The 15,529-nt window shown below is 30.8% G+C and overlaps 1 protein-coding gene and 1 long non-coding RNA gene across 14 annotated transcripts; one reads left to right on the plus strand and one right to left on the minus strand.

Annotated features, from left to right (window-relative positions):
- Positions 1 to 4,870: 4,870 nt before the first annotated feature.
- Positions 4,871 to 8,926, minus strand: LOC112722482 (sodium/hydrogen exchanger 8). 11 transcript variants are annotated; one of them, XM_072207193.1, is made up of 12 exons: positions 8,650 to 8,926; positions 7,779 to 7,841; positions 7,245 to 7,502; positions 6,976 to 7,093; positions 6,776 to 6,841; positions 6,560 to 6,603; positions 6,396 to 6,448; positions 6,071 to 6,255; positions 5,880 to 5,927; positions 5,693 to 5,800; positions 5,371 to 5,476; positions 4,970 to 5,188 (listed from the first exon to the last, which is right to left on the minus strand). In XM_072207193.1, exons 6-11 carry the CDS (start codon positions 6,598 to 6,600, stop codon positions 5,381 to 5,383), a joined length of 531 nt encoding a protein of 176 aa, XP_072063294.1. In that variant the 5' UTR covers positions 6,601 to 6,603; positions 6,776 to 6,841; positions 6,976 to 7,093; positions 7,245 to 7,502; positions 7,779 to 7,841; positions 8,650 to 8,926; the 3' UTR covers positions 4,970 to 5,188; positions 5,371 to 5,380. The 11 variants fall into 11 exon arrangements, with proteins under 11 accessions (XP_072063293.1, XP_025629309.1, XP_072063297.1 ...); XM_072207192.1 differs by having other exon boundaries at positions 4,871 to 5,188; positions 7,779 to 8,926; XM_072207191.1 differs by lacking the exon at positions 6,776 to 6,841 and having other exon boundaries at positions 6,071 to 6,210.
- Positions 8,927 to 12,016: 3,090 nt separating this feature from the next.
- Positions 12,017 to 14,989, plus strand: LOC112722483 (uncharacterized). Of its 3 annotated transcripts, none has more exons than XR_011867691.1 (3): positions 12,027 to 12,253; positions 12,533 to 12,705; positions 14,666 to 14,989. It is a non-coding gene; the product is annotated as an uncharacterized lncRNA (long non-coding RNA). The 3 variants fall into 3 exon arrangements; XR_011867692.1 differs by lacking the exon at positions 14,666 to 14,989 and adding an exon at positions 13,931 to 14,358 and having other exon boundaries at positions 12,058 to 12,253; XR_003162713.2 differs by lacking the exon at positions 14,666 to 14,989 and having other exon boundaries at positions 12,017 to 12,253; positions 12,533 to 13,244.
- Positions 14,990 to 15,529: the final 540 nt, after the last annotated feature.

A 15,529-nucleotide genomic window follows, 5' to 3' on the forward strand; every position in this document is an offset into this window, starting at 1 on the left:
TGGCTCTACAGAGGTGCAAGGAGTGGAGATGTTTTTCTTTTCTTTTCGAGCATCTGGTGGATTTGGAGAAGCAGGAATCATGACTTATTTAATATAGATGATTCATGGAGTGCTAGTAAAGTGGTGAGTTTGATTCGTAGTTCAGTAAGGGAGTTTTACACTATTTTTGCTATGCATCAATCTCTGTCTCCTCCTTCACTTTGTTTGCATTGGGTTCCACCTCCAGTTCATTCTGTTAAATTGAATTGTGATGCTAGTTGGTTTGTTCCTTTTGGCTATGCTGGTTTTGGTTGTATCATTCGCAATCCTGATGGATGTTGGTTGAAAGGTTGCACTGGAAAAGTCGAAGTGTGCAATGTTCTTTTTGTTGAATTGTATGCAATTTGGAGAGGTTTACTTCTTGCTTGGGAGAGTGGATTTCATGAGGTTATTTGTGAAACAGGTTGTTTAGAAGCTCTTATCTTGGTAAACCAAAGAATGCTTGGTAAGGATATTCCGGAATGAGATTTGGCAAAGCATATACAGGAGGTTATGAATTGGAATTGGAGAGTCTCTATTCTTTTAATTCAGAGGACTGCAAATAGTGTTGCAGATTGTATGGCTAAAACAGCTGCTTCTGTCGCGGACATTCACTCAAATTAGAGCCAACCATGGAGTGAGATTCAACATCTAATAGATTTAGATATGACCCTAGCCAATTAATTTGATTTTGTCTTTTTTTCTTTCTTTTCTATTTAGCCACCCAAAAAAAAATTGGCAAAATATAAGAATGTGATCAGCAGCAAATTATAGCCGACTTGGAAACACTACTGATGTATGTTGACTTCATTTAGTTTGTTATATAACCTTTTTTTTTTTCGTTTTTATCACTTTTCACTTAGCATACCACATATCCTGGTGAATTCGAAAATGATAGAAAGAAAACGCCACAATTTGATCTGATGCTGTCTCTAAGTTAAAACGTGTGGTTCATATTAATAAAAACACGTGGGTCTTGTATGTTCCAGTTCATCCTTTCAATTATGTCTCTCCTTGTGTCTAAATCTATAAGAGTGAAATCAACAATAATATTATAAGTGTAGCAATATTACAAGAGGAGGCAAGTTTGCTAGCTAGCTACTAGCTAGTTATTATCTGAAAGTAACATCGAAACACTTAAAAAGACACTAGCATTGTTTGCGTTTTTCATTCAACATTGCTTGATGATGAGGTGAATATAGAGCCACACGTACCATAATATCGAACATACTCCTAAAGAACCGACCAACTAAAAATTACAAAATCCTTTGATGATTTTGTGCATATTACAACACAAGTGGGTTAGTGAGTTTTTCTCAATTAATTGAGGAGGGACAGCTTGTAAAGCCTTGTCTTGCCAAGTACACCATATATTATATAATAATATCTAGTATGTTTCCTTTGGGATTATTTTTTATTTAAATGAAATAAATATAGAAATTACGGAAACGCATAAAATATAAAGTAATTTTTTAAATGTACAACATATCGCATCTCGGATATAAAAAATAAACAAATTTCGAGTATTTAGATCTCGTTCTGTGACACAATGACAGCTGACATATCTAGGGTGCATGTTAAGCGGAAAAATGAGTACTGAGTATCTGAGATAAGTGTAAACGCTGAATAGTATCTCGATAGATATGTGTAAACGTCTAATGCGGGTCTCAGTATCCGAGATATACTCAAACGTGTAATGCGGATCTCAGCACCCGATATATGTGTATTATGGTATAGGTGTCTCTGCACTCTAGATATTTTAAAAAAAAATTCTATATATATCGCCTCCCATCCTCAACCATACCTTCACCATTGACAATTTAATCTTTTTCTTTCTCTTCTCTCTGTTTACCCTTCAATTTTGTTCTCGTGGAGAATAATCGGTTCTTTTTTGTGGTAATTTATCCCAATAGGATAGTAAAAAATGGTGGTGAAAGAATGATTTTTGTGACCACTCGCATTTTTGAAAATCTAAATAAAAAAAAAGTTCTAATTTATTTTATTAATTTGGGCTCTTATTTTTAGAAACTAACTCATTAAAAATAATTAAATTGATTTTTTATGAATATTTTGAATTCTAATTTTATTTTATAAAAAAAGATGATTAATTTGATTATTATAGTTTTAAATTTAAAATAAATATTTGATTTCTATAGTCACCACCGTTATCACTGCCAACTTCATCCTTGTCAAAAATGTAAAATCCTCTCCTTTTTATTAATTTCTTCTTTTTTTTATTAAGTAATTTTCAGTCGTTTTAGATCTTTCTTATTCGAAATGATCAATTTTGATTCGTTTCTATGGAATCTGAAGCTGAATCATGATCTGGGTTCATAGAAATTTTTTAATTTTTTGTTTTGTTCGTGGCATTTTATGAGGCTTGTTTGTATAATTAGGACTAACTTCTATTGTGCAATCTGCTGTTAACTATGATTTTGTATAATTTTTGTGAATTGAACTGAAATTTTTGGTTCTTCCAATTTGATTTTGTGTTATTCACATTTTGTCCTGTGAATTTTGGGAAGTAATTATTTTATTTACCAGAAGATTAGAAATTCTTATAGTGAAATTGGAGAATATATATTGATAATGATGATTAAATCTGAGATGGAGAATCTGTTTCATATTGTTTGGTTAAGAACTTCTAGGAGAATCATTTATAAATTATAACTTATGCATTAGTTGTATCATCAGTTAATTCAAATAAGTTGCTTGGTGGGAAATGCAGAATAAACGGTGGTGGTGGGAACTGCAAAATAAACAATAGTGTAATGGAGGGTATTTTCGTTTTTTAAAAAATTATTTTATTCAAAAAGACGATTTTAATACTAAATAAAACATTTGAGACAATTGTAAATCCAAAATAAGATTTGGAATTATTTTGATTTTGACCCTAAATTTTAGGGAATAAAATAGTACTTATCCCTAAAATCTACTAGTCTAACATGATTTACGAGTAAATAACCAAAAATTTAATACATCGAATTTTATCGAATAAAAATCAAATAAAATATAAAAATATATATTAAAAAAACATAACATTCATAAATCTATAATAACAAAATATTAAACATAATACAAAGTTTAAATGAAAAACGTATAAATCGTTCTAATGAAAAAAATCATAATGCATTTATATATATATAATACCAATGCTTCATTTTTAAACAAAATTAATGAAAAAATACTATAATTTCTTGCAAATTAATATTTAAAATTTCTTTGACTAATTAATATTTTTAATATGTTTGACTATACTTGTAAAATAAAATAAAAATTCATCATGTTCGTAGGATCTTAATTTAAAAATAAATAGTAAATTTTTTTAATAATAATATTTGGTATCATAGTAGTTTATTGTATTATAGTATTCTTAGTCCAAACAAAAAATAATACACCCAAATTAAATGTAACAAAAAATAATTAGTTTTTATAAAAAAAAAGTAATTTGACAAATTACGATATATTTAATAACGTATTAGTTTGTGAGTACGTAATTATAATATTTTTATTAATTCTGTCAAAAAAAAATACAACATTAACATTAGGATATATATATATATATATATATATATATATATATATATATATATATATATATATATATAAATAATTCTTTTTATGAAATGTCTTATGATTTTTTTAGGGTGATTTTTACATTATTAATTCAAACTTTATATTATCATTTCTTATTTTGTTATTACAAAAGTATGAATGTTAATTTTTTTTTTTATATAGGAATGTTATTCATAACATATTTTTTTATAATTTATTTCATTTTTACTGAATAAAATTTGATGTGTTAGATTGTTTGTTATTTATTATATATAAATAAATATCTAAATTGATCTTTAAAGAATTTTAGAAGGAATGCTTTATTTCTTAAAAAAAATTATTTTTTAGAACAGTCCAGCTACATATTCAATTATTTTTGGCAACCAAGTCTAACGAAGTTGACCCAAACTCAACAAAAACTACTTTCATCACACCAGTGCGTATCATATGCGCGTTTCAATAACGCAACTTCTTTGTTTTCTCCTCCTCCTCTTCCTCCTCCTTCTCCTCCTCTTCCTCCTTCTTTTCTTTCGTTATTGTAATCATCAACAACACTAATATTTTGCTAACAAAAACTAACATTTTGAATTGAATTTGAATTTATATAATGGACAATGTTCAGTTCATTTAGTATTATACAGTGGTTTCGCTTTGATAATATTTTCGGTTCATTCTAGACGCAGGTGTTTCTAAATTCGAACTTATATAATGGACAAATGTTCAGTTCATTTGGTATTATACACACTACAAGAAACATTGTTAAAATCAACGGCAAAATCGACAGCTAAACTGTCGATAATATTAAAAATCGACGGCAAAATGGACGACGGAGGTGGTCGCTATTAAGCTTATCGATTTTTCAGAATTCGAATAAAATCGACGGCTTGCCTAGCCGTCGATAATAATTTAATAAAATTAACATCATTTCTGTCTATAATATGAGTTTGAAAATTTTACCTTCTTACTAAAATCAACAACGTTTCCATCAATTTTATTATATAAAATCAATGCCATTTTTGTCGATATTTGATTCAATAAAATCGACAACATTGCCGTCGATATTATTATATAAAACCGACACCATTTCTGTGGATATTTGATTCAATAAAATCGACATAACTGCCATCGATTTAATTATTTAGATACCGACATAAAAAGCGACAACGCTATCGTCGATTTTAATAGCTATATTTTTTTATTATTTTTCTATTTAAAAAATAATAAACAATTAATGCAAATAAACTTTTAAATATAGAAATAAAATTTATATAGAATATTAGATAACAAAACAAATAAATTTTTAAATATAAAAATAAAATTATATTAAATATTAGATAATGAGTTTACAAACTTATCAAAATAATAAATAATCATCTAACATAAAAACTTAAGACAAGATAAATAACTAAACTTAGACTTATATTGTCATGTCCATTAAAGCGGATTTTAAGCTCAAAATTGTCACCCAAGGACTCTGCATAAGGAGGTTCACCAACAGCTACAATTGCAAATGAGAACTCACTACTGTTTATGGTGTCTTTCGATGGGACCTTCTCGTAAATAACTTTAGTTTCAGCTCCCACTATTGCCTTGATAGCATCCAAGATTCTCGTCCCTAAAACGGTCGGTGTAAGACATTTGTAACATAAGAATGTAATCCTATGTATAAATCAATCTTAACTGCCATAAGATATATAGGAAAATGGTAATTAATGCTATTGACATTAGATTTGTATCTTCTACAAATAAAATAAAATCTCATATTGAAACAAAGATTAAGTCAGAAGCATTGACTACTTTGCATCAGTTAAAATTCTCCAAGTTCCTCATCATCTCCAAGTTCACCAAAATCTTCTAGTGTTTTGTTCAACATTTCATACTTTGTGAAATCAAGGATACGTTTCTGTTAATTATACGATCAAATTATTAGGGAAAAGGCCAAATATAACTTGAAAGACAAGACTTCTGAAGGTATATCCTTATATCAGAGTGCAGATATTGTTTCACAAGTAAGATAGAAATTGAAGCATCAAGGCACCATTTAATGCATGAGATAACAGAATGTTTTATCCCTTAGAGCAAGAAGATAAGCTGAACTTAGAAGATCCAGAATGCTGACCTTTGCAGCTGTTAATTTGTCCATGTCAAGGTAGTGTAAAACGAACTGTGTTGTCGAACCATTCACTATAAGTGTTAAAAACACAATACCACCAGTGAAAAAAATAAACTGCACAAGCAAAAGGTATTTGAGTGATGAATCTAATGTCCTTGTACAGTCATAATTAAATCTTAAACCCAGAACATACCAGTGTTCCTGTCTCTGGAGTCAATTCAAGTGATCGGCCACTCGAACGCTGAACAAACCCAAAATTTAATAATTAAAAGATTAAAATAATAATAAGATAGTATGTGCATAAAGAAATTCATAAAATTAGCAATAAAGGAGATGAAGCGTTTGGCTAAAAAATGCAGCTTTCATTAGTCATTGAATACTTGCCTTGACAGATAATGAAAGTGACAAGGCAACTGCCCCTCGCAATCCTGACCAGATTAGAATACTAGCTTCTTTCCAGTCCAAGCCATATCCAAAATACCTTAGCAAGGGAAATAATGCACCAACTACGATGCATTTCGACACTTGAACATAAACATAGAGAAGTAAGAGGTGGGTCCATGATGTTCCTTCAACAGAACCAAGAATTTGCAGTGAGTCTTTTAGACTCAACAAACATACATTTTTATCAAGAGCAACTAAATGGAAAAGTAAGAGTATAATCAATGGCCTACTGAGCAAAGAAGATAATTTAAGAGGTAAATACTACCATGATGGAAGACACTGTCATCACCAAGTACTCCTTCAACTATAACAACTCCACTGTAAAAAGAAGATAACATAAAAAATAATAATAAAAAAGGGTATGAAAAGCTTGATTCACAAGTTATATCAATTGATTGTTATGATTTCAGAATCCATTTATGATCTTACCTCAAGATGAAAATTAATGTATTAGCAATATATGCAACCATTTCCTTGGAGAAAATAAAGTCAGTCAGTAAAATAAGTATTTATTGTTCTACATAGATTTAGATAATTAATTTCCTTTTATCATCACTAGAATGAATGTTTTTGAAAATAAGGAAAATCAAAACGATGTCCTATAAGTATATAATTTATATAAACAAGTAGAAGCAAAAAATATACCAAAAGATATGTAAACTTTGTTGACTTTCACCCTTAAAAGTTGTCTTTGCAAATGCAAAATAGAACCTGTAGAAAAAATTTCAATAACTAGATTCCAAATATTAAGAGATAAATTCTAAAGATCGACTTACATGACATGACAAATAATAGATTTTGAATTCTTTGGACAACAAAAGACAACTAAGAGTGCAAATTAAAACCTGCAACATCTTGGCCATCATAGGTGCCCTTATAGACAGTGCCATAGGCCCCATTCGCCACAACGTGTTGCAAACTGGATTCTCTTAACAGCACCCAAAAAGTTCTCTGAGAACCCCACTATTAAAAATATTAAGCACAAACAGAACACGGATCCATCAATACACTTCATTGAGCAGAGACAAAAATAGTTAAATCATCTAACTTAGTTGATCATTCACTGAAATTAAAAACAAGAGAAACCCAAAATGACATAAAGGTAGAAGCTTACTTCAAAATGACATAAAGTGTTCAGCAAATGAGACCATCTTCCATCGACTTTTGATCCCTCTTCTTAAATAAAGTATTCCAAAAGTGACTCCTAGAAGGATTACTAACGACCCTAAACAGAGTAGCAGAATACGGGTAAGCCTCCATGTTCCTTTGCTCCCCAATATTCCAACTGAACCAGGACATGGTCAAAGCGGTGCTCCACAAATTTTAGAATTCCCAACAAATGCACTGCTACCCATCAATTTGAATGACTTCCCTGTTGGAATGGAACCCATGATATTGTTGAAGGACACATTGAGAAGTTGTAAACTTAAAGAACTACCAAACTTTTCAGGTATGGGGCCATTGATCTTATTATATGATAGGTCTATAACACTAAGAACAGGGATACTGGCTAGTTCTTCTGGTATATGACCTATCATATTGTTGTTCGACAAGTTCAGTTTTTCAAGAGCCTGACATTTGGAAAAGCTGTTTGGTATAGTTTCAGATAAGTTGTTCCTATATAGATCAATAATTGAAATTGACTTACAGGACTCAAACTGAGGAAGATCACCTGAAGTTTTGGCTCCACTTCCCACTGTGAACTTGTTTTCTGCTAGCACAGAACTTAGACACATATTAGCTCTTAAAATAAAATAGAACCCAAAAAAAGATGACCAAGATTTAACTATCGTTAGTTTATGGCAACAAATTAGTCATTGTAAAATCTTGCAATAAATCTAATAAGTGCAAACAACTAGTCAACCTGTTCAGAATATAGGCAATGAAATAGAGAGATCTGAGTCCTACACAAAATGCAAAAAGCAACAACACCTATATTTGGTTTAGATTTCAGATGACTTAGCCACCACAAACATGATTAATTCTATGCATGAATTAAAACTTTCTGAATAGTTCTTTCCTCTCAGTAGAGTTCATGACTTCAGAGAGTCACAAATAGGACCAGAAAAAATATGACCAGGATTTCTGGATTTAGAAAATAGAAGATTACGATTAGGTCATAGTTTACACTTGAAATAGGGGATTTCCAAATGAAACTGAAGTTGGCTTTGAAAAGAGTTCAGTAACAAATTATAGAGTTAAGATTCAATCTAAAACAAAAGAAAACAAATTAAAGTTGCTCAATACAAACAGAATCATTGAAAAAAGTAGTGAATAAAAAAAACCTGAGTTTATGCTACAGAATAATTGAAGTGAATCTGAGAAATTAGAGATTGGAGAAATTAGATACTAGGTTCTTCCGTGCTTTTTAAGTTGCTTCAGGATCCAAATTAGATTAATGATTAGTACCAAATCAATCTTTGAAGACCTATTCTGTAGTAATGCTGAGAAAACTTTTTATCCAAAAAATTGATGAAAAATCAATGAAGAACAAAAGAGAGAGAGAGTAAGTGAGTAACTAATTTTGATGAGCAGCAACAACAACGATGCAGAGAGACGAAGCGATGGCAGCAGCGCTGCGACAGTAGCAGCGATGCAACGGAAGCAGCGATGCAACGGAAGCAGCGATGCGATGGAAGCAACGGAGCGACAATCACACGAAAGCAGCGGAGCAACGGCGACGCGGCAGCGCGGCGGCAATGGAGAATGAGGGTTGAAGTATGCAAGGTGAATTCAGGGGTAAAATAAGGGTTGGTGAAAATTGAAATGGTGAATTTGGGGAAATGAAGGAAACGCGGGGAGTGAGTAGGGGGAAAAGTTATTTTATTGATAAAAATCGACAGCATACTTGTTGATTTTAATTTGAAAAAAATAACGTCTTAGTCGTCGATTTTATATATTAAATCTATACCCTCCATTTAATTTTAAAAAGTGATCAAGATCGTTTAAATTTATTGACGATTAAATGTGTCGATATTTTAAATAATAGAGAAAAGGACAAATAGATCCCTAACCTTTTGCCCCGCGGACATTTTTGTCCCTGACCATTGAAAAATAATTTTAAGTCCCTGACCTTCACAAAACTTGGACGGATCAGTCCCTGACGGAGGCATTTGGACGGATCAGTTCCTAACGAAGGCATTTGGACGGAGGGACTGATCCGTCCAAATTTTGTGAAGGTCAGGAACTTAAAAGTATTTTTCAATGGTCAGGGACAAAAATGTCCGCAGGACAAAAGGTTAGGGACCTATTTGTCCTTTTCTCTAAATAATAAAATAGTCGTTATGTTCGTAGATTTTAAAATAAAAGTATTTTCCACTCACAGTCCGTCGACAATATGCCGATAATAAGAGGACGGTTAATGGATTACCAAAAAAAATTGACGACTTTGCTGTCGATTTTAATATTTTATTTTAATTATCATTTTTAATAATATCGACAGCAAGCCGTCGAAAAATATCGACGGGAGAGATAACTGTCGATTTTTAGCGTCGAAAAATATACTTTTTCTTGTAGTGACAATAGTTTCGCTTTGATAATATTTTTGGTTCATTCTAAACGCAGGTGTTTCTGAATTTGAATTTATATAATGGACAAATATTCGGTTCATTTGGTATTATACATTATTTCAATTTAATAATATTTTCGGTTCATTTGCAGTATAGGTGTGTTGTCAATGAATAATTTGTTGCAATGGTTGGAATGGCTTTTAAGACAAATTGAATAGAATGGAATGAAATCTAATACAATTGAATAAAGTGATAATAAATAATTTCATTCTTTTTAGTTACAAAAAGACTCAATCATTAACAAAAATATATCAAATTCATTTCTAGATCCAAATGAATCTCATTTAAACTAAGAAATAAACCGAAATTACTTAAGGAATAAAAAATTTGGTCAATACTTATCAACAGCATCAAGTGAATCTCAATTAACACACAAATGAACCGAAATAAATTAAAAAATGAACTAAAACAAATTAAGAAATGAACTGAAATTATTTAATGATGGCAGCAGAGAAAATCAGAACTAATAAAGATGTTCCCAAAATGTTGGTATTATTAGTGACGACGATAACGAAGAAGAAGAATCTGCGTGTGCGAATTTGGAAGAAGAAGAAGAAAGAGGAGGAGGAGAAGAAAGAGGAGAGGAAGAAGGGAAAAAGAAGAACTTACGCAAATTTGGAAGAAGAAGAAGAAAAAGAAAGACGAGGAAGAGGAGGAGAATGAGAATGAGAAAGAAACTGAGAACGAGAAGAAGCGCATGATTTAAAAAGTTGTTATAACAATTTTGTTAGACTTGGTTAAGTATTTTGCTTGGATGTAGAGCTTTATTCTTTCTCGAAGTCCTCATTTATTACTCTCATTATATAGATTGGTCTCTCCGTAGTTTATTTTAAAAGAATCTAATTTGTCTTAAAATGTATTTTTTAGGAACTTAACTATTTTGTAATAAAATTTATTAAAGATTTATTTGTTCAATAAACATATTAAAAATTTAATTAAAAATAACAAAATGATCAATTTATCATTTAGATCTTTTGGAATCTTATTTATCATTCATATCTTTTAAGATTTTTTTGTCGGCGATGTAAATTTTAGGATCCTATTTTATAATTTATTCTAAAACATAAATTGGATAAATAAGATGCTTAAACAAATTGTGACATTTATTGCGTTATATTTAATTTTTTGTAAGAAAAATATTATTATTATTGTTAATGTTGTTTTAATTATTGTTATACTATTATTACAATAATTATAATTAATGAAAATGATAACTATAAATTAAAAATGTTTATCGTTATTTTTAAATGCCTAAATAATATGTTTTTTTAATAAAAAAAAGTTTATAAATGGACCAATTAACTTTTTTTTTTAAGAAAAACAAACCACAACTTTTAGAAAAAAAAATGAATAATTAATAAGCTTTTTCTAGATACATTTTCCAATGTTTGTTGAAAAAGAGATCAGTCACACTAGCCTATCACAGTTTCAGCTCATCAACAGGACAACACAAGTTAGCCATAAATCGGACAATATTGTAATTTTATCTCTCTCTTGGTGGGTGAAGGGAATGACAAATCTCTTCTTTACCATGCTCATCAGTCAAACAATTCTACGTACAAGATTCTCACTTAATCTCATCTGTTGATTTATTTTATTACAAATCTCAATGATTAAAAAGAATGGAACATTATGTATATGTGAAAAGCTTCCAATACAATTATTGGTGAGGAATGAATCTCTATATAGGAATGGAACCGATGTGGTAGTGTTTTAGTATCCTTACTAACAAGGAATTTAGGATTTTATGTTATAGAATTCGATATTGATAATTTGATGTGGAATAGATTTGTTAGGAACTTTAGGATGGTTGATATCGGAACTTGATCTTGATTCTTTGGATGTTAATTCTCATTAAATTGGTACTTGATGGGTTATTTGTGCTTCAAATGCCAAGGACTTTGTTTTCAATAAGTTTTATAGATTGTGATGACAAGCAAGGTGTATGTTGGTCAAATCTGTATGAATGTCATGTGGCCTGGTTTATAACCTTTCGGGTGAGCTATCTACTTATTTCTATTCGGGAGTGGATCCTCTCCAGTGGAAAAAAAACTGGATGGTATCCAGTGGAAGATCTCACCCTTCATTGCATTCTCTCTCTTATTTATTTCTGGTCCTACTTGAAGAATTGAAGGTGGGAGATTACACTGTATTCTCTCCAGTGACAAAAAAAATGGAGAGGATCCATTTCCCTACTATTCTATGTAATTTAGTTACATGGTTTTCTTCGGTTTACCTTTTATTTTATATAAGACAACAAAATTAGTGTTTGAGTATCTGTTTGTATATGCTAGCATTTATGATTCAACATCATGTTAAAGTGTATTAAAATAGGATAGATACCACAACATTCACTGCAATATACATAAAAACTAAATAATCTTTGATACTTGCAGATAATGCCTTTGATTGGATTGTCATAAATCTTTTTCAATAGTTACTTTGTCATTTCTTGCAAGTTGAAAAATGAAGTTTCTCTGATTGGTAAAGATTAGGGTTGATTCGGCTCTAGTTGTGGCTTCTATGGAATTGTTCACGATCAAATCTGGCTTGTGTGAGAAACTTATTGATTTTATCTTAATCCTTGCACTTTCCATTCCTTGATATTATCTTCTTTTCTGATTTTTCTTCTATGTTCATTTTCTTGTTATCATTGATGCTGGTGTTTTTAACTTATGATGCTCATATATTCTCGTTTAATTTAATTAGTGTGACCTTATGAGTCATTGGTTTTGTTATTTACAACTCCAGTGTGACTTTATAAGTCATTGGTTTTGTTATTTACAACTCCAGAATGTGTAGTGAATTTTTCGACAATGTTTTTGTTTTGTAGGTTTTTTGTAGAGACTTTGCAAAAGGAAATGATGAAGCTGTGTTTGGTTGAGGATGTGTTTGGTTGTTGTCCAAGGTTAGTGGGCAAAGTAACGCGGTGGGACAAAAGACTCTTGGCTGCTCGGACAGGATGGGCATGGATTGAGAGGGAAGAACTGGTCTCATTCTTTTTTGGTATTGTACTATTGTCATTTTGCCTCTTTAAAATATAAACCTTAGAATGCCTCTCTTCCTATAACTAAAAACTATGCATAGACGCAAATTTGTGTCTCTGTTCCTACTTCCACCGTCCTCGCCCAAGAACCAAACACAGCCTGAATTCCACTGTTCATTCTTTTCTCAACTAAACATTGAATGAAAATAGGAAATGAAACCTTAAACCATTCAGACCTTTAAATTTGAAACGGTGTCACTGTCTTCCAAACAAGGGATTTCTAGGAAACACATGGCCTATTTCATGTATAACTAAATCTTTCATGGTATCTCTTCATCTCAAACTGCTTGCATACTCCAATAACTGAATCTTTTTGCATATGAGCTAAATGTTTAAGATTGTTTTCTTGGGAGTGTTTATGGGTTTTTGTTTTATGGGGAAAGGAAAGGGAAAGGAGGGAAGGTTTTCCTTCTCCTTCCCCTCCAAAACCCTTGTATCTGTTCACAATTTGTGTATGTGTCACAAGTCTTCATGAATCTTCTGCATTTCCAGGTGATAATTTTGAGAATTAGAATCTTATTCATTTTAACAATTTGTAATGACTTGAATTGCTCAAAATTGAAATTTTAATAGTAACTATGAAGCACAGACACTTTGTTGAATTGTCGTGTGCGCGTGTCGGACACATTTCGGACACGACACTTACCGACATTCGTCCGATACGCATGTCTGACCGTGTCTTAATAAAAAATAAAAAATAAAAAAATTTTCACCGAACACCTAAATATCATCACGTGTCAGCATGTCCGGTCTTATTTTTAACATATATTCTTGAAATAAATTTAGATATAGTATATATTATTATTTATTAAAATAAAAAATATTGTAAATACTTAATATAATTAAAATAAGACATTAAAAATAATTAAAAAATTAATTTATATTTTAATATCAATAAAATATCAAAATATCATTACGATTTATTTAAAAAATAATTTATATTTTATATGTATGCGTGTTCCCGTGTCTTATAAAATTTTAAAATTCGCATCTGAGCGTGTCCCGTGTCGTATCGTGTCCATGTCAGTGTGCGTGCATCGTAGAATGGTAGCATTTTTCAGGCCTCGGAAATAAAGAGATTCTAATTGTAGTTGGTATTTAATGATTTGTGGGACTGATTATTTGATTTAGATGGCAAAAGTTTATTTGAGTCTGAAGCCGGTTTTCTTTGCCCTTTTTTCTCAGTTGTGTTTGATTGACAGCATCACTCTCTGAGCTAGTATGCACATCGGAATTACTCATCCTTAGTGATCCTTAATATTAGCTTCTAGGTTATTATGTTCATTAGAAATGAACCAATGAATCAGGTTCTGATGTTCAAGGTAATGGTTGCAAGCACTAACACGTTTTAAATTGTGTGCCAATGTGCAGTTGTTGGGAGAATTGACTATTGGACTTGGTCATTCTCAAGTGATATTTATGTTTTTATTTTACTAGTTACTTGCGTGTTCCAATGTTGGGATCTTCTTGTTGGTGTATCATATTTTTATTTAAACATGCATTTGTAGTTGCCTGACACATTTAAAAAATGCATGTAACTAGTGCTGGGGAACCTACTTGATTTATGTGTTTTGATGATATTTGAAAAATTCGAATTATACGGTGGAGTGTAAGATCTTGATACTTCTTTTATTATTGTTTTTGGGAAAAGCAAGTTTAAATGAAAAAAAATCAAATATAATGTTTGGAAGTAATTATACAAAATAACCATGACATGAAATTAATAAGTAGGTACTTATTTTAAGGAACTCAAATAAAACTAAATTTGATTTCGTTATTTTACTTATCTATATTCTTGTAATCTTGTTCAGTTCATGAAAAATGTTGACATCATCAATTCTACATGTAAGTTGGGTTTCGTGACTTTAGTTTATTTTAACTTCACTAAATCTAAAATTCAAATTCTGCTATTGTTCGAAGCGAGTTTACGAACTGATGAGGTGGAGGCTGGAGATCCCAACTTCATCACCCATAGAATCAGGCTAGGTGGACAACCTGCAAGACACTCCAATGCTAAAGTCACTAGGGTATTAGACGGTAAGAGTCTTTTTTAGTATACTTACCTATTGGTTGCCTTATCCTTTTAATTTTGCCCCTTAGAGCATTTAGTGCTAATTACAGCGTATTACTATTGAGATTCAACCGTTATGGGTTTTAATGGTGTAGCCGTTATGGTGATTTTGTCATTATCTCGCGATGCCGTTATGGGTTTTAATGATGTAGCCGTTATGGTGATTTTGTCGTTATCTCGCGATGCCAGTTACGAGTTAATTGCCTCGTCGGTTACGCCTTCTTTTGTCTATAACAGCTATATTTCAAAATCAGTGTTATGTTAAAGTATAAAAGAAATCAAATCTTAACAATTCAAACTTTAGATTAGGGATGACAAAATGAGTCAACTAATTAACAGGTCAAACTCGTCTTTGGCTTTTTGGATAAGGTAACATATTTGACAATCTTGAGTTTTTAATTTTTTTTCATTTTATATTTTTTTGGGCTTCTATTTCCGTTTTGAAATCCAATTTAAATTTTAAACATTAAGATTACAGCTAGTCAATTATGAACAAATGAACATTCAATTTTTTTTTTTACGATATCTCCTAGACCAATAAATGAACAGTCAAATTAAAATCGAAAATAAGGATAAAAAAATAAAAAATAAGCAGTCAAAACAAAAATAATAATAACTAATTTGATGATATCATAATGAGTTATTGAATTATTGGGTGTCATCTTGTGTATTTGAAACATAATTCTTCTTTGAAATACTACTTTGGAAGTTAA

Source organism: Arachis hypogaea, chromosome 11 (assembly GCF_003086295.3).
Source record: "Arachis hypogaea cultivar Tifrunner chromosome 11, arahy.Tifrunner.gnm2.J5K5, whole genome shotgun sequence".
NCBI classification, from domain to species: domain Eukaryota; kingdom Viridiplantae; phylum Streptophyta; class Magnoliopsida; order Fabales; family Fabaceae; genus Arachis; species Arachis hypogaea.